At 39.9% G+C, this 18,757-nt stretch overlaps 1 protein-coding gene across 1 annotated transcript in view; it reads right to left on the reverse strand.

The window, feature by feature from the left end:
* Window positions 1-619: 619 nt before the first annotated feature.
* The window catches only part of OTC (ornithine carbamoyltransferase), a 28,671-nt gene continuing 10,533 nt past the window's right edge, over window positions 620-18,757 (reverse strand). Inside the window, exons 4-10 of the mRNA XM_008500324.1 lie at window positions 17,312-17,399; window positions 11,022-11,175; window positions 4,530-4,652; window positions 3,776-3,829; window positions 3,515-3,664; window positions 2,430-2,567; window positions 620-790 (exon numbers count right to left, since the gene is read on the reverse strand). Of these exons, the coding sequence (XP_008498546.1) occupies window positions 731-790; window positions 2,430-2,567; window positions 3,515-3,664; window positions 3,776-3,829; window positions 4,530-4,652; window positions 11,022-11,175; window positions 17,312-17,399 (767 nt within the window). The 3' untranslated portion in view covers window positions 620-730. The remainder of the gene's footprint in view (window positions 791-2,429; window positions 2,568-3,514; window positions 3,665-3,775; window positions 3,830-4,529; window positions 4,653-11,021; window positions 11,176-17,311; window positions 17,400-18,757) is intronic.

Consider the following 18,757-nt stretch of genomic DNA (forward strand, 5'->3'; position numbering starts at 1 on the left):
CAACAAAAAAACACCAAAAAAAGACCCCAAACAAAAAAACCCCCACTTCTTCTTTAGCCAAAATGCTGTTTAGGGACTGCAGGTCTAGGGGAGATGGACAAAGAATGTACCAACCATCTCTCTTGTCTGCATTCAACTCCAATTCCAATTTCACAGCAATAGCTCCAGTGCCAGCCCAATGGGATGTCACAGAGGAAGATAGTGTTCACAAGATTTCCACATTTTCAGTATCAAACAGAAATGGGATTTGGAGGTTGGCTGAAGGAAGAAGCTGGTACTAGAGTGCCCAGGATAATCAGACAACCATGGCAAACTAAAGCACAGATTCTCTTTGGGCACTTTCTGGGATCAGTAATTAATCAGACAGATCTAGTGAGAAGTTTATGTCTGCCATATTATCCTATGTTAGTTCCAGCACATCTATGTGTAGACTGTGCTAATCCTGTGGTGCTGGTGGAGCCAATCTTTACAGTACAACCTCGGAATATTTTCCATGATGCCCATCACTAGAAAGTACAGCCAATCTGGAGCATAGAGATGAAAAGCAGCTTTTGCAATGGTGTTTATTGTCTTGAAATTTTCACAAATGTAATGCAATATTATACAGCCAGCTATCTGGTTTTATGAAAGAATTCATTGCTTTGATCCTTTCTGAAGAAGATCTATGTATTTGCAGACCAGAATATTCTGCCAGTGAGGATTTTTTTTTCTCTTGGCAGGAATCCAAGCATCAAAATGTAGGCTTTTGTAGCTGTGGTGAGTAATCTGTCAGCAGGGAAACCATGACAGCCTAGAGGAGGAAGAAAAAAAAAATCCAATCACACTAGAGCCTGATACTCCATAAAAACAAATAAGGAGGAAACAGTTCCCAGCTCTAAAGTCTTATGTTCAAAATTATTATCCTGACAAAACTGGCACAGTTAGAATTATTTGCTAGAATTTGTGATGATGAATAAGGAAAAAGATGAAAATCTTTTTTTTTTATTCCTGCCTTCCCCTAGTACTCCAACAAACTTAAGGTATGGTTGGGAAATGAGAGTAAAAGAAATGTCAGGCAAATAAAACAGGGTGTTGCAGCAGTTCTGCTGTCCTCCCCCCACCTGCATACATAACAATCCCCAATCTTGCTTGGTTTTGACAAGGTATTACTGGTTTCATACTGGTGCAATTTCACAGCGATGTCTGACTGCAAATTGTTATTTCAGCCCAGAACTGGATTTACATGGGTCTACAGGAGGTGTGGTTTTGTTTCCTCTCCTTTTCCCTTCAGCACTGCTGAGTGTGTCAGGTAGTCCCAGGCACCCAGTAGGGGCTGAACATTCAGCTGTTCAACCCCTCGCTGCTACCTGTGTTGTGGCTGCACTCAACATTGTTTGGAACAACAAATGAGCAAGTAATTTATTTTTCAGTTTGCTGTCTGAGCTAAGAGTGGTAGAAAATGGTATATAAAAAAGACCCAGACTTGAAAAAATACAAATATATCATTTTTCTCTCCCCCCCGTCAAAAAAGAGCAGCTGAAATCCAAAGTAAAAGTCTTATTTACTGTAAAAAAATAATAACAGCTTGCAATTAGAAACACTGGAAAAATAAAATAAAAAGCATGACCGCATTACAGAAATTTACAGACAAAATTATGAATTTAACAAGAATTTGTTAACAATTTTGACTGTGTCCAAAATTTGAGTTTTTGGTAAATACAGTACTCAGCCACTTGGAGCACATCTAGAATTCACCTGAGAGCTATGACAATGCTATTTCTATTTTGCTTGTTTTTTCACCTCTGAAAGTTTTCACTAGCTTCTGTCTACATGATGGTTCTAAAGGTGACGATAAATCACAGGCTACTGAGATCTGGCAGTATCAGGCTAGGAATGCTGAGAGGGGAGTTATGCTTTATGTCAAATTTCTTCTTAAGGTTCCCATGGCTCACACAGTATTACCCATAACAACATAACTTTTCAGGGTCCTTCAAAGCTTTGCTCTTGCAGCACTTTCTCTGGAAAATTTCCCATTGGTATCACTGGAAAAAACTGCAGAATCTCTAGCTCCAAGTGTCTGGGAAATGGTAGTTCCTAAAAGCAGCCCTTGGGACCTCAGCATTTAACATGTTTTAAAATTGAACAGTTGAGTTAATCATTGGAGCAAGCCCAGTGTTTTGAAGAACAGGAAAGTACAGTTTATACAACAGATTTCACTTAGTGATAAAAAATGGATCAAGCAATAGCAGATTATCATCAAAACTGGTTACACTTGTGTCCAGAAGTATTTGGGCTAAACAGATATGTTGTTTTTAGTTACAACTGCAATGTGCTGTGGTGTGCATTTGAAACATATGCATTAACATTTACTATGTGCTGAGAAACCAAGTTAAATCCAAGCCTGTAATGACCGTAACAAATGTTATCTTCCTTTTTTTTTTTTTTTTTACCATAATTGTCCATTTTCTGTTTTCAGCCTCCTGGAAAACCAATGACTGTGGAGAATAAAATACTTCATCATCAACTTCTTCAGGTTTTCTGGGCAAACAATGTAAAAAAGTCCAGTTGGAAGCAGCAGATTTTGCAGTCTATAGATTAAAAAGAATATCAATATAAAGAAATGTGTTAGGAACATAACAAAATTTTAACTACTAAAAAGGTTAAGAAATTTTCTATCAGCTTCCACTCTAGTTACTTGGATGCTGAACTCAGAAGAATTCCCATGACTTCAAAATAATTCCTCATCTGTGAATCAGATGGGAATATCCCCATTTAAGTCAGTAAGGATTCAGTGCTGGCTTCACAAAACTCAAATATTTACTCCTTTTTCTCTGGCTTTAGTAGTGGAGGAAAAACTCCAGTGGCCTAGTGGATCAATAAAGTACAATCTTAATTTGAATGCCACACAGTAATATAATAATATTGGTATTTGCAACAAGAACATACTAACCCATTATTTAAAAGGCTGTATTTTTTTTTCTTTTGATATTGTTACTGATAAGATATTGAGCTAATACCAATAAACAATGTATTAAAGAATTCTAGGTCAGTTCAAAGACATTCATCAATAGCATTTTGTGAACTTATGTTAAAATACAGTCAACTAAGCCAGTAATTCTATCAGCAAGGAAAATGTCCTTTTTATCTTAGACAATTAATGCTTTATTTATTGGCCAGATATATGCAAAAATGCCCCAGATTCTCTTCAGGCATTTAAGAGTTCATCTGTGACGTACCCATTCCAAATAAAATATAAAGGATCATTTCTGGTAGCAAAGAGAAAATGAAGTTAGATACAGTTTAAGGGTTGGCTCTTCTGCAAATGTTCTGGAGTTATATCTCATTAGGAGGCTCTGAAGTCATGTGAAGAGTATAAGATAACTCACACCATCTTTGTGCACTTTCCAAGCTAGAGGCAGGTTTGCAGGCTGTCATTTCATGGCCCCACTCAAAAAGATAACAAACTCATGTCCTGCTGATGTTGATTCTTAAAAATGTAAACTATAAAACCATCAGCAAATAACTAAATTTTTACCTGCATTGTAATCTGGTAACCTTGAAATGCCTGTAGTCTTTCTTTCTTTTCCTCTTCTTGTCCCATACTTATCCAAGTATCTGTAACTAAGACATTGGCACCGTCTGCAGCTTCCAAAGGATCTTTTGTAAGAAGTAACTTGGTACCATGCTAATGTGAATAAAATAAGGAAGATCAGGAAGACAAGGAACTTCAGCTGTGTTTATAATGAAAATAAACTCTATTACAACTACTTTACTAGACTATTTCTTAGGCTCCTACCTCTCTGGAGTACTGTTCGGCTATTTTAGTTATTCTGAGGTCTGGTTCAAAGCCCTGCCAAAAGAGATGATAAGTAACATATCATGAAACATATATAAGATCTTTAGTTATTATTAGCACTGGTTAGAGAAATACTTAATAAACGATTTGGCATAGGAAGAGTGTCTTTCAGAACTGTAAAACTTGAGGAAATTATGGTGACTTTGTTGAAAGTTTATTTTGTAGATAAATTAGTGGAAAGTGTTCTGATAAGGTTAAAAATCTTTTTCAGCATTTACATAATGAAATACCTATGCATCATTTAATATTTTTTCTCTAAACAGATTTTTTAATATATATTTTATATTGCACTATAATGCAGCATTCTAAAAAGATACATCACCAATCCGATACAACCAAGATGCAACACTTCCACCAACTTGAAAAACATTCAATTTTTTTTTGAGGGAAGGAAGAGGGCACTGAATGTCTTTGTAACACTTTCTCAAACGGAATTATCATCTTCTGCGGTTTATACTGCAGTCATTAATTCCCCTCAGCCCTTCTGAAGCTGGGACTCAGTAGAATTACTCCTACTTTGCATCAAAATAATCAACACAGGATTCTGAACCTTGATTCTGAACGCTGATTCTGAAAGCTGGCACTTGAGATACATGCAAGCACCACCAGCTGAGGCTCTTGGGAATTATCCAAGCAGCTGAGACAAGAATGGGCACAGCTTTCCTTCCTCACTCCATACACATGGTTCTCTCACCTTGGGAGTTGCAATACGCAGGTGCATTCCCAGCTTTGCAGCACTCATCATGATGGAGTGGAGGACATTGTTTCCATCCCCAATCCAGGTGATAGTTAGCCCCTTCAGTCCACCATAGTGCTCCTGCCAAATGAACCAGACAGTTCCAGGAGAGCTGGGCAACCTGATGCCCTAGGTAGGAGGTTCAGGTGAGTCTGATGCAAGGAAGGGTGAGTAGCTACCTTCAAATGCTAGTAGAAGTGTGGAACAACACCTTTAATTGAACTTACTGGAACTACAAGACAGTCAGGGAGGGAAAGTTCCCCTGTGTCTTACTGGAAGATCCAAGATCCAAGAGCTACAGCTTTTATTCTTAGTTCAAAACTGGGCCATGCTACAGTTGCATTGTAGTAGCTGGAAGCCAGACAATTCCAACTATTCGTGTGACGTGATGCAATGCCTGTCAGAAAGGATAAGCATCCACATTGTAGAGCTCTACTAACTGGCAACCTTGTAAGCAGTCGCAGCAAAAATGCCAAAAGACCCAACAGGAGAAGGGCTGGGCCTGCCCTCTCCTTTCCTGGCAGCATCTTCTTCTAAACAAATAGTTGGGAAGTTGTTCCAGAACTAGGTTATTAGCACTTCTGCCAGTGACCACAATTTTGAGTCAAAAATAGTAGCACTTGAAATACTGAATGACATTAAACCTAAGGATTGGTATAGGGAGAGGTATGGTGAAAGGGCATTTGCAGGAAAGCAAATCAGGACTCTGTTGACTTGGAAGTTACTTCACGTTCTGCAGGTCTCTAAGGATCTTTCACAGTCCTCCCACATCTCCTAGCAATGGTGCTCCCAGGAGAAGGACAAACTAAAGCAATTATTTAAAGGGTTGTTTCCTGCTAGGGCTTAGTGATAGCTGAGACATGAACACACAGCCAGAAGCAAACAAGACAGTCCTGTGTTCTTTTGATCTTACTGTTTTAAAATAGAGAACGCAGCCCATAATGGTGAAAGCAAATATACTGCTATGTTAAATAACTTCTACCTTATTAGCAGCTGCTTCTCTGCATTAAAAGAAGCACATTGCATACTAAGTACTTCTCTATTTTTCCAACCTACTAGCTGTTATAGATAAAATATGAAGTACTGGAGATGTCTGTATAATGACCCTCAATATGCACTGCAAATTGCCAAGCCACATCAGCAGTGACTACTGTACAGAGTGGACACGAGCTGAAGTCACAATGAAGATGTTTAGGTAGTAGAAAAAGTTGTAGACAAGGGAGGAACAAGCTGTGTGTGTGATAGTGAAGCCTACTTTATACCCCGTGCTGAAGTTTATGCTGCTACTGGTACACTGCTACTGTAACTCAAATCTCTTTCATCATGAGATGATTGTCTTGGTCAGAACAAGAAAACTTTGAGGCAATGCAAAAGCTGTCATATAAGCTACATAGATATAGATTTTTTTCTCCATTTTATAGGATATGCTTACACAACTGCACAGAGGAAACCTCACTAAGGGTGTTCTGCCACAAGAGTAACACTGTACATTAAACCATAACTTTTACAATCCATGCTGATCACCTGTGCCTCTGAAGGTATTTTCCCCCTTACATTGCTCCCCTATTTTTCCCTACTCCATTATATTGATGTAAGCTTTTTACATGCTTGGGTGTTCTGTAGTTTCTCTTTACATTTGGAACATGACTTCAAAATATTTACACTCCTAGTAAAGCCACACAGAAAATAACACATTTAGAAAGACTAGAGCCCTTGTCCCTTATGAATGCCTCTTTGGCAAACCAGTGATAGCTCCTGCAAAACTTGGCTTTGCTATTCTCATGAAAAATTCCTGCTAAATAATTAATGTCAATTTTGCTGTCAACTTTCTCATCCTCATGCTGTTTTTACAATGTTTCATTCTGTTCTTAGCCATGGTTTCAGTCAATCAGTATATCAAGCCCTGGGAAAAAATAAGCATGCTCAGTGAATTAACACTGTTGTATGTTTAGAGAAGTCTGGTTTAACTAAAAGGGACATCTACATCTGCCTCTGCATGGAGATGCTTGCAGCTAGGCTGAAACTCTGACACCATTATAGATTACTTCTGAAATGTTTGACCCCAAGCCATAGCAGCCCTCAATTAAAACAAGCTTTTGAATAATGAATCAATAATCTGTCAAAAATTAAAATGGAAAACAGGGGACTAGTTAAAGCTTTAGCCCTTTGGGAGATAGTGCAACCCAGTTAATGAGAAACTGGGCAAACTTGAATCTACCAGCTCTGAAACCAAGATAAATGCTGATGCTGGCCCAGTTATCTTTCCTACTGCCACGTTATTTTTTCATGATTACTGAAACATGGTTATCTTCTAGTGGATCGCTCCAGATCTTAGTTGGGATTTCTAATCTTAGAATGATGATGATTGTGGTGATGAGTTTGAAGAATATCATAATTTGAGCTGTTTGGGTCACACATCCAGGAAAAGTTTAAGACATATGGCAAACTTCCAGCTGTGCAACGCTGTAATATGTTGTGTTATTTAAAAAGGAAGCACTGTTGTATTTCTTATGCCAACCATTTCTTTCTGAAAGAGAAATTTCCCTTCAGACCAGTGACAGAAAAAACTAGTGGCATATGGATCCATTCTAATTACCAGTCTGGCCATCCTCCAGTCAGCTACGAGTTAGCTGATTTGGCCAGTGACATTAATATCAATTGAATCAATCTCAATAGCTGGTTCGCCCCCAGAACACAAATCGCCTGGTGCTGCCCTGCAGCCGAGCTTCACAGAGCAATAGTTGTCAACCACGGATTCTGCCCAGGAAACTGAGAGGCACGGGGTGGCCTCAGCACGGATCTGTTGTGTGCCTGCAGCGCAGAGGGAGAAGTAGAGTTGCTCTGTGTGTATGCACAGTACCAGCACACAAACTCAGTCTTTAAAGGCCAGATCCCCAAAGCCTCAAAAACAGGTTGCATAATGTTTACAACCATTTCTAGTGGTCGTGACTCAAGAGCAAACTCAGCTCAACCAAACTTTTAAGATAGAAGGTAGCGTGTGTGCTAAGAAAAACATCCCCCTTGGCATATCAGAGGGTGTTAATCCTGACCACAGTATGAAAGGGCTGAGCCAGCTTCGATGTCAAATGTGAGGGGTTCCAGGATGCTCAGGAAGAAGGCACTGGCCAAGAGGATGTTATAACTCCCTGAAAGGGGGTTGTAGCCGGGTGGGCGTTGGTCTCTTTTGCCAGACGACTTTCAACAAGACAAGAGGGCATGGTCTTAAGTTGTGCCAGGGAAAGTTTAGGTTATATATTAGAAAGAATTTCTTTACCGAGAGGGTGATCAGGCATTGGAATGGGCTGCCCAGGGAAGTAGTGGATTCTCCATCCCTGGAGATATTTAAAAAGAGACTGGATGTGGCACTCAGTGCCATGGTCTGGTAACTGCAGCGGTGGTTCAAGGGTTGGACTCGATGATCTCTGAGGTCCCTTCCAACCCAGCCAATTCTATGATTCTATGATTCTATGATATCTGAAGAACTTCACCCCAGAGTTCAAGATAAGGTCACACTTTGTGATCTGACAAGAACACTAAATACAGAACGAGAACTGACAGTCCTGAAAATAAACCATCCACACTGAGGAACGTAACAGACAATACTAAAATAATCACACTAAAATGCACTTGTGAAAAGAGAATCAGAAGCTGTAAGCAAGAAGACATTCTGACAAAATAAACCAGAAAATTTGGCAGTTTCAGGCTGAAGAGAAAGTTCTCAACGAGGATTCAAGAAGGTACATGACAAAATTAATGTGGTTTAGAAAATGGAAAATAAAAATGTGCTAAGCATGAAGAGAGGCAGAGAGCATGCTGGCAAATGCAGCAGGAGAAGAAGAGAAAAAAATGTGGTATATTTTGACTATGTACTAACAGCAAGAAGGAGCAGAACCAGTCAGGAAAACATCTACTACAGAGACATTTTCAAAGAGAAAGAAACAGCAAAAAATCTGTAGTTACATTTAAATATGAGGTTAGCAGTCTGTGCTCCTATTCTAGCTTGCATCCATCCATCCAAAACTAACAAATTGCCTTTGCATTGAAGGAAGGCAGTCCAGATGTTATGTATGAACTTTCAACCCATGTAAAGAATCAGTGATACTATTCAGGACCCCTATATTAATCTTCTTGCAGGCAGTACTCAGATAACACCTTTTTATCCTGCAAAAAATCCCACAAGAGGTTTGATGGCAGTAACAACCAGATCCTGTGGCTCACGCTTCTTCAAGTTTTAATCCTGCTTCTGTGACCTGGTAAAGTTCATTATAAGATTAAAATGCCATTTTATGACATGATACTGACAGTGAGACCAGTCTTGTCCACCTCAGTGTAGAGTGCAAAGAGGAAAAATGGCAGCAGACAGGCAGGTCAGAAAGGGAAAGCACAGGCAGTGCCAGCACCCGCAGCACGCTGCTGAGAGATATCTGCCTCCTGGGTAAGAAAGCAGGAATGGAAAGTGGGTCAGAAAGCAGTGGTGCAGCATGCCCTTGGCAAAGTGGGGCAGCCATCCAGCTGCCCTCTAACAAAACTCCTGACAAACTCCAGGCTAAGGAACACGCTGGAAAGATTGGGGAAGAGAAGGGCACAGTGGAGGAAACAGTTCTCTGCTTATAAGCCAGACTGGAAAAGTGCTGCAAATTTAAAAAAGCTTCCACAGCTGTCCAGAAGCTGAGCCATTCCTTGAGACCTCTCTATGTGCTCACTTTGTTGTGATACTTTTCCCCATCAAATATTTCTTTTGTTTGAGCACCATTAAGGCCCTGTTTCCACCCCACGAAAAATGGGCAGGGACGTTCTTTCCAAAGACATCCTCCCTCCTGCTTGATGCAACAAAGACACACACCAGTTGTTGCTGCTTCCCTAAGTATTCAAAACAGGGAGAAGTCCAGCCTGTGGGCTCACATTCACCAGGATCTTCTACTATGGCTGCCCCATATTGGGACACAATGGAGAAGGAGCAGAGGATGATCAACAGGGTATGTACTGGTTCTGCTCATCTCCATAGCTTCCCCTCTAAGAGAGACAGATGCATCTCTAGAGGATGAGTGAGATGCTCTGCAGTGTCTCTTCATTGACTGGAGGAGGAGTAGAGGACAACAGTTCTAGTTCAGAGTGCTGCAGTCAGTGACCTGGATAAAACCAAGCTTAGGGGGCAGAAATATCAATAGTTGGGTAGACTATGAGTCACAGGTTATTCCTGAAGCCCGTTACTGACAAGTGATAAAATGCTGGTAACTGAGGTGTTTGCAAGACAGTTCCCTGCAAAACACAACTGTAAGATTCACCTGCTGCACACAGTGTTTAAATGAAATTATGTCATTTAATGACTGATAACATTCTCATTACAGCTTACTCTCCTATGTAATTTAAACAGCTCATCAACATCGTGGCTTAATGTGATCTCACAAATGTACCTTATCCTCAGGTGTTTCAATTATTTTAGCCTCAAGTTCATCAATTTTAACTGGTCTCTTCACTTTAAGTATTGAAAATTTAATGAAAAATACTAATCAAAGTAATTTTTACTAAACACAGAAGTCTTCCAGTATTTAAAGTTTATGGCATGAATAATTCAATATTACTGTCACTAGATCTTTTCTGCATACTGAGTGTTCTATAGCAAAGTCTTTAGCAGCCGAGAAACACAGCTGAATGAATCACATAATTATTCTGTCCTCCCTTTTTCAAGCAGTGTGTTTTTTATTCATTCAGAAAGCAAACAAGGCCAGAGAAGTTCATCATAGTTGTCAACCAGCACTGCGGTATAATAATCTATTTTATAAGCCTATTCCTCAACTGATTGTAATACAGTACAGTCCTTCTGTTCACAGCTAAACATCTGGTAATTTATGTGTAAAATGTTATCATGCTGTCAAATCAACTATTTCATTAGACTGAATTACAAAATATGATCATTTAAAACTGTGATTCATTCATGTGAGCAAAGTTTAAATAGATTTAAGTGCCTGAATACTAAGCATTGGCACCAGTGGCATTAACTGGCTTTTCAAAATGAATATATTCAACCAATTTCCTTATACATGGATAGCAATTCATTTTAAACTGTTCATAGGTTAGGGAGGAGTCAGGACTGAACTACTGAGGTTTTTTTAAGTCCATAGAAAAACCACTGAGCCAACATCTCACCTTCATCTTAGTATGTAAAGCTTCTTGCACACTTTTTTAAATTGCAGCCTAATTCCAATGTAGTACTTAATTTTATGCTTAATTTCAGTCCTGCTACAGATGATAGGACTAGGTAATTGTTTTAAATTAAACAGGTCCTTAATTATACTACTGGATGAAGATTCTTTAAATAACAAGTTCCATGTAATCACCACTTAGAAAAACCTAGGAAAAAATTGTTTTGAACCTGACTTCCCCAAATATTTACGAAGACCAAGATTTAGAAAAAACAAATATGTTATTAAGCAGGAATTATACTGTTACCTGAAGAGTTAAGTAATCAGCCAAAATCTGGAGAGGATGGTATAAATCAGACAATCCATTGATTACTGGGATTGTGGCTTCTTTTGCCATTAGGTCCAGATCATTATGCTTATAAACTCGAGCCAAGATTGCATTTGTCATACTGGACAGCACCCTGGAGGATAGCAGAAAATACCCACGTCAAACAGCATAAATATACCCCGTTTACATGCTTCAGCGTGCAAGATGTAAATGTTAATGAGAAGTGGTAATGAATCAATTTTTTTTCAGCTGAGTAATCTATCATGCCTGCATAACACACTTAAATGCAGACATTTAACAAGCTGCTAATAGGCAAGAAGTTCTACTTATTCACAAACTAGAGTAAATTAAAACTGCTGTTGTATTTTGGTTTTTTTTTTTCTTTAGTGTTTGATTGCAGCTAAGATGTAACATCAATAAACTTTAAAGTATGTGACCAAAGATAAGAAATTTCATGACACTGTAACTTCAGAAGAGATGAGGAATAAGATTTCTTGAGTCTTTTAGCAAAGAACAAAGGTAGCATTGACTGAACATTACAGCATCTCTGTATCGTAGCCTGACCTTTGAGAGAACTGGGAGTACAGATCTGTCTTAGATTACAATTATTTACTGATCTTGATGAACACAGAAATGGGAGCCAACAACACAAGCCTGTTCTTTCTCCTAGCTACACACCTGCATATTAACACACATGGTATCAACATTAAAGTAATAACCAAACCTACAGACAGGGGCATGCAGGAGTCACTTCACCACTCCGGCCTTAACCTCGTCTGCCAAAGTGTGAAAGATTTAGAGATTAGCATAGTGGATTAGCATAGTGTACTAGGTATGCTCTGAATGCTTTAGACAAATTAAATACAGATTGGAGCTCTGCATTTCTGTGTTTTAATCAGGCCCTGAAGCCTTACTTTGAAGTAGCATTTTTTTTGGTGGTTTTGTGTTATTTATGATAGGACCATAAAACAAAACAAGGAGAGATTGAATAGAAGAGTGTAAAAAGTCCTTGCAGTATCCATCTGTCTTCCTGATTAGCCATGGAGAATTCTGGTATCTCTTCTTGTGGAAATATGTCTGTTAATGCCTTGGCCTTTACACAGACAAATCTACTGATGAATTCAGTAACAAATATTTTCTACCGACACACGAAATTCCTCACTCAAGTAAAACCCTTATAAAATGTTACAAGAATCCCTGCAGAGCTCTCTCTGAAGAAAAGACTGCTGATGGCAGCTACAAGTGAAAAGGAGGAACTGAACAAGGTATTCACAGACTGCACGGCAATGGAACAGTTGCTGTTTGCCTCATTATCTCTTCTTATCTCAAGAGTTTCTTTTTCTCTGTGTGTGTGTGTTTAATCTAGCTTGAAGCATGTGACTGTGAAAAACCTGTTTTGTTTCTAACTAGTCCCCAGGGATGGGATGCATGGCCCCTTTTTTTAACCATCTAACAGGTGTCCAATCTAAACCAGACACAGCCACTCCTACCAGTCAAGGAAAAGAGGCAATAACAATGGGAAATAGCCCATTTTTCTTAGACATTTTTAAGAATGTCAGGACAGTTGATTCTTACCCTACACAACATCTAAAGGACTTAAAGAAGATGGTTCCTTTACAGGGCATGCTATTGGAAGAAATTCAGTCATAATCAATCAACAGCTAGTAAAAACTGATGGACTTTCTTCCTTAATCTGTTAAAGGTAGATACTAGACTTACTAGACACTTACCAACAAGACATTGGAGAGTTCTCCTGCCAGCAATTCTGGAGCTTATAGTTGGAAATCAAGGAGGAAATTTGGCTTATTCTTCGTAAAAACAAAACCAAATTAAACTCAGAAATATTTTTTAAAATAATGGAATTAAATGAATTAATCTCCTGTAATTAAATGAATTTAAAGGAAAACATGTAAGTCTGGGATTGCATAGGAAAACAAGCCTAGCTGGGTAAGAGCCTCTAGTAAAGGTGAAGCTTTGGAAGATGAGGGGGAGCAAGCTCATCAGGTGACTTCTCTTTTAAGGCTCCTATGTTATCCCTAGCTACAAGATTTTTTTTCTCATTTCATTCTTTTTGCAAGACTGTAAGCCTATAGACTTAAAAATTCCAGAGTTCTGGAAATATATGAGTGCATTGGAATGCTGGGTATCTCTCTTAAAAAAAACCAAAACAAACAAACCCAAACTTTTATTTCTACAGAGAAAAGCTGGAAAAGTTTTGCTCAAGTGTATCCTCTGAGGAATCCAAAATTAAATACAAATAAAAGTATGTCTCTTGGTGTGGCTGATCCCTGAATTTGAACATAGGGCATCTGCATATAATTTGGGTAGATTCTTGCTGAGGTAGTTTTGGTTTTGTTTTGAAAGTATGTATCCTTTGAAAAGGTTTAAACTTCTGACAGGACTACTTCATTGTTATTGATAGTCTTACAAGGACTTCTGGTGTCTGTGTACTCACTAGGTGGGGGGAAGTAAACCTGTTCCCCTTCGATGCAGAGATTCACCCCTTAATAATGCCAGTGGACAGGTAAAATCATCCTGTAGGTTCTTCAGTGCTGTTACTGAACCTGTGGCCACAGAGCTATAGTGGTGCATAATTGAACTGCTCTACACTGGAAAATACAGATAGGGTACTTATATTTGATTTCATGTAATATATCAGCCATGCTAAACAGCACTGAAAAGCTTAGAGTTCTTTAATGGATGGTAACTATTTGCCACTATGTCAGTGTAAATGTAAACATCTTGTGAAGCGTGGAAGATTGGTAATATGCACAGCTAGTAAGTCACTAAAAAGATGATCACAGCAGTAATGCTTTCAGTCCTTACCTGCAGCAATTCAAATAAAAACTGGTACTTTTATAGATCTGTGCCCATTTTGTCTTGTCTCAACCTCAAGTAATTCTAAGGCTTTCAGAATCCTAGACACACGACTATATGTATTTGAAATACCCTCTGGGTCCATTAAAGGCATTCTTCTTTCATTCTTACATTAACAGAATGAGGTTGGCTTTTATCCCTCATACACAAGAAATGCTGAGGAAGTAAAACTCAGGTTGTTCTTTTGGGTAAACTGCTCAGCCTTGATTATGGCAAAGTCAGTACTAATTCTGCTAATGAGAGCAAGAATGAAACAGAGCACACGGGCCTCTGTAAGGACTTGGGAAAGTCCTCATTCCACTCTTGCAGGCAAGTGCTCTGAGTCAGCAGAGGAGAAAAATCCCTGGTTCGGGGGGGCATTAGTAGGGACTGTACCATGAAAAGGAAGCAGTGACAGAAAAAAGGGTGACTGAAGGCTTGCATGGCAAGGGGGTATTGTGGGAGCTTTGTCTACAGAATGAGGGCTCCTCCAGAATGGCTGGAAGATTTGCTTGCTTCTACTTTTTTGCATCATTTCATATAACTTACACTCTTTCTTTATCGCCTTTGCTTATCCAAACAAAAGTAACTTAAGAGACTATGGAACCAAAGATTTAATGTCTCTTTATTATTATTCCATTTCAACAGAAGTAGAGATGAACACAGGCCTATGCAAAGCATGTTTGATTGTGTATCAGAACACACCTGGATTTGCTGCAGGGCTGGCATCCGAAAGGCAGAGAGCCTCTGGATGATGGTCCTGCACATCTGGTGGGACAGTGCTTGGAAAGGTTTCTGCAGGGGAGCACTGTGGAACGGCCCTGATCACATCCTTCCCCAGCCTGGAGGTTTGTTGCCGGGGCTCAGAGTCAGTTTTGCAAAAGTGCATCTGAGAGTTCCTTCTTGTCACTCTAAGGTCAGAGGGAAGAGGAGGCTTCCAAACAGAACTGCAAGGAGTCTCCATCAGGATCCCCCCTTTTCAGGGGAATCACATCTCTTCCTGCTTTGTAACCATGCCCATGCTGAATCCTGACCTGGACCATCACCTGTGGGCTAATGTCCCAGCCTGGCCTTGGCCCAACCCCACAGATATGCCCAATGCCCTGGGCTGTGGCCACTCCAGCTGCCTCTCAGCTGCCCTGACCCCTGGCTGAAGAGGCTCTGCCTAACTTCAGGGGAAATCCTGGCATCTAACCCTCCTTACTCCCTGAGGAGCCTCCAGCCCACATGGCACCCTGAAATACTGCTCTGAAGCCTTTTACCATTTGTCCTTCTCTTCCCATTCACAAGTGCCATGGTGCAATTTCATAATGGCTCTTGTAAATCAACCTTTCCTTTGGCTTCATCTTCCACCTTTCTTGGCAATGCAGTCCTTCCACATCATTTTCTCTTGTAGCCTGATGTCACTCCTTCCCAAACGTGACACCTCTGCACTTCTTAATTAATTCCTTACTGCTCTGGTGTGTCCCATTCCTTCTCAATTTTAGTTCCTCTAAGCTGATATAAATAGCTGATCTTCAGCAATTTGTTTTTAGCCTGGCATGGTTCATGTCAGGTTCTGTCTCTTCAGCCCTTTTACTGTGCCCTTTGCCCACATCCTCTCTTCTTCCCCCTTCTCAGCCAAGAGGGTCCAGTGAGGATGGAGGAATATGCAAGACACTTGCAGAATTACAATTATTTACATCACTGTAGGGGATTTGCCTTTGATGTTTCCCATTCACCTTTAACATGACATAGTCAACTATGCATGTTTTACTTGAAAAGCCCTCCATCTCTCATGACACTACAGTTGTAGCAGAGATGCCTGTGCTCTGAAACACTTAAATGGCACACTCTGATGAAGCTATAACTGTCCTGCTTAAACTGAAGCTATGTTCCAAGCTGTATGAAGAATTTCTTTTGAGAGGGGTATAATTAAATCCCATGGCAGTGTATGGGCTCTGCTGAACTGGACACTGGGGCCTAATGTACCTCAGACTTGACTGTTAATTCTCAGATGTGTTCCCTCTGTAAGCCCACAAGTTTACACAATTTTTAAAGCTTTTAAACCTGTAGATGCTAAAGCAACCCAGTGGGACAAAACTGTCTCGGATCATCTGAACACTATTGTTGCGGATTCATTTGATACTGAAAACGTTATGTAGATAGCAGGGAGTGAGAACTAAGTACCAAGAGACTGAAGCTTCAAGAAACTGAAATTTTTACTTTCTCCTACCAACAATCCAAGTATTCCACTTCAATAGTAAGGCAAGAAAGGAAAATGTAAAGTGCTCAAATATTTGGTCTCTAAATTTTCTTTGGGTTTCATCACAAAGAGAACAGTAACACAGTTCTTAAATAAACTCTCCTACTCACTGTGAAAACTAGTACACAACAGAGGCAATGAAATCTCAGCTGGCTGACTGCATATTTTTAACTGAGCCTGATGAGCTTGATACTGCATGCCTTTCACCAGAACAAAAAGGACCTTTCAGACACTACTAACCTTCCAACAGCTGCTCCTGACTCGATCAACCTAAGGCTGCAAAAGGGCTGACTAGAAAGCAGCACAATACTGAAGCTGGATGAGTTTTTCATACATGGAATGCTATGAAAAACAGCAAAAGCACCTGCAAACAATAACCTCATGTACTGCCTGCTTTCTGCAGCATCAGAGGGAATCCACTGGAGAAAAACCTTGAGCTCATTTCTTCCCTGCTATGGCAACCAGGGTAGGCTGCTAGCTACTCATGCCTGCATGCATGTGGGACTGGGGATGATTAAGATGTTCCAAGGGTGCCAACAAGAGACCAGTGCCATATCCCAACCTCCCCAGCAGTCCTGACAGTGAGTGAAGCTGTGGAGGAGGGAACATGAAATCAGAAACAGCATGCAAAATGTTCATCAAATTTGTTGCTGCTGGAATAGGGGAATCAGAGTAGCCTCTGGTGCCACCTTGTCTCTGCAGGCAGATTAAGGCCCAGAAGCAGCTGCCTGAACTAGGATAAATGAAGTCTTCACTTTTTGCTTTTGCTTTGATTTGCCATTCAGCTGTAGCTCTGGCTCAATGAGGAGCGACAGAACCAGAAGGTTTTAATCTTGTTTGAATGTATGTGCTGTCATCAGTGGGGCTGTTATACTGAGGTTCATAAAATACTTCCATTTGTGTAACTGTCACTCTCATTAACACTCTACATGCCAAATTTGTTAAAAATATTTCTCCTTTTTAAAAGTTTGGGAGAGCTAGAATTGATAACGATCTACTGAACTACAGCTTCTGTGAGCTGATCGATCTGTAAATATTTAAGAAATCTGGAGTGCCTTCTGACATTTTCCAGAAAAGAAAACATTAGTTTCCAAAGTTCTATAAGACAGGTTTCAGCCAGATCAATTAACAAAAACATATTGATCAATCAAGTGACAATTTTGCTAACCTTGCTGTATCTGTGAGACTCTCATTAGTGCCTAGATGAATGTCTTGTGTTGTAAGGAATGAAGGATGTCCTCCAAGAAGAGAAAATCCTGCAGTTAGGACAAACAAAACAAAAAATAAACACAAGCAACTCATATTAACAGCCAAGATTCTAAATCTTCATGTAAAAGATATTTACAGCAATAACAGTAAAACTCAGCAGGGCATCCAAATGTTTCAGACCGGAAGTCTGACATATAAGACACAAATAAACATATTTTGGAATAAAACCCCTCAAGTGTGATGCTTTGCTGAAATCCTTAGGCATGGGTCCTGATTTGTGTTCATAGGAACAGTCATTCAAGCTGCAAGACTATGTATTGCTAGAAGTATCATCGTGGCTCCCTGTTAAGAGCTAGGTAATCCATTCATCACGCTGAATTTCTACTTCAAGGGATTTAGCATCCTAGAAGGGACATCTGAGTCACTAGGTGTAATCCCACATCCTTGCAAGAAGCTTCAAGTACAGTCACTCAGACAGAAAACCCTAAATCTCCTCATATACTGTAACAAACTTGAGCTTGATCACAAATGGTCAAGTGCCTGAAGAGTTATAATGTGACAGAGGGAAAAGGAAAGGTCTCAGGCACTGTAAGTATCCCTCCACCCTCCAATTCATAACATGCAATAGTTATGAATTTACAAGATGAACCAAGGAACAGGATGGATTAGGTCTGGAGTGAAATCCATTCCTGAACAGTAAACCATGAGCATCACCTAAGAATATTAAAATATTCTGGGGAACTTAAAGGGATATTTTGGAGGCAGACAAACTACATGCCAAGGGTAACTCTCAAGTCCTGCCTTATTTCCATTGCATCACCACATAAGCAATGAGCTGACAGAGACAGGGAGGACCAAAAGATTTTTTCACCAACACTTGAGTCTCCTTGCCTTTGCCTGGTTTAAGCCTAAAGTCTTCCTTCCCTGACTCTCTGTGTGGCTACATATTGGGAGGAGGAGGACTGAGGGGTGCTGTTCTATGAACTCTCACAAATAGCTTAGCATAAGCCTAGCACAGGACACAGGGCCTTACAACTGGTAGCATACAATGTATAGGAAATAAACTGGGCTGTAGGTAGCCCTGTAAAGCTTGGGGGAAAATTTCTGCTGAAGAACAACTCTCTTCTAGTGGATAAATTGTCAGGGATATCTTGCCCTGTCACTAATATCCATGATGGAGAAAATTTCCAGAGAATATCAGTGTGCACAAACCAATCTTGTAAAGACAACACTTGGAGAAGTGAGCCTTTTATTTGTGGGAAAAATGTAAAAGGAAGTGCATTTTATTTTTATTGCCAGGCAGAGAAAGGCTGAATACAGCACAGAAGAGAAAGGGCAGAGCCCCACCTTCTGTACTGAACTGTGATCCCTTGGAGGTGCTAAAAAATTTCATTCTGTCAAGGAA

The sequence above is a fragment of the Calypte anna genome, chromosome 1, assembly GCF_003957555.1.
Source record: "Calypte anna isolate BGI_N300 chromosome 1, bCalAnn1_v1.p, whole genome shotgun sequence".
Taxonomy (NCBI): Eukaryota; Metazoa; Chordata; class Aves; order Apodiformes; family Trochilidae; genus Calypte; species Calypte anna.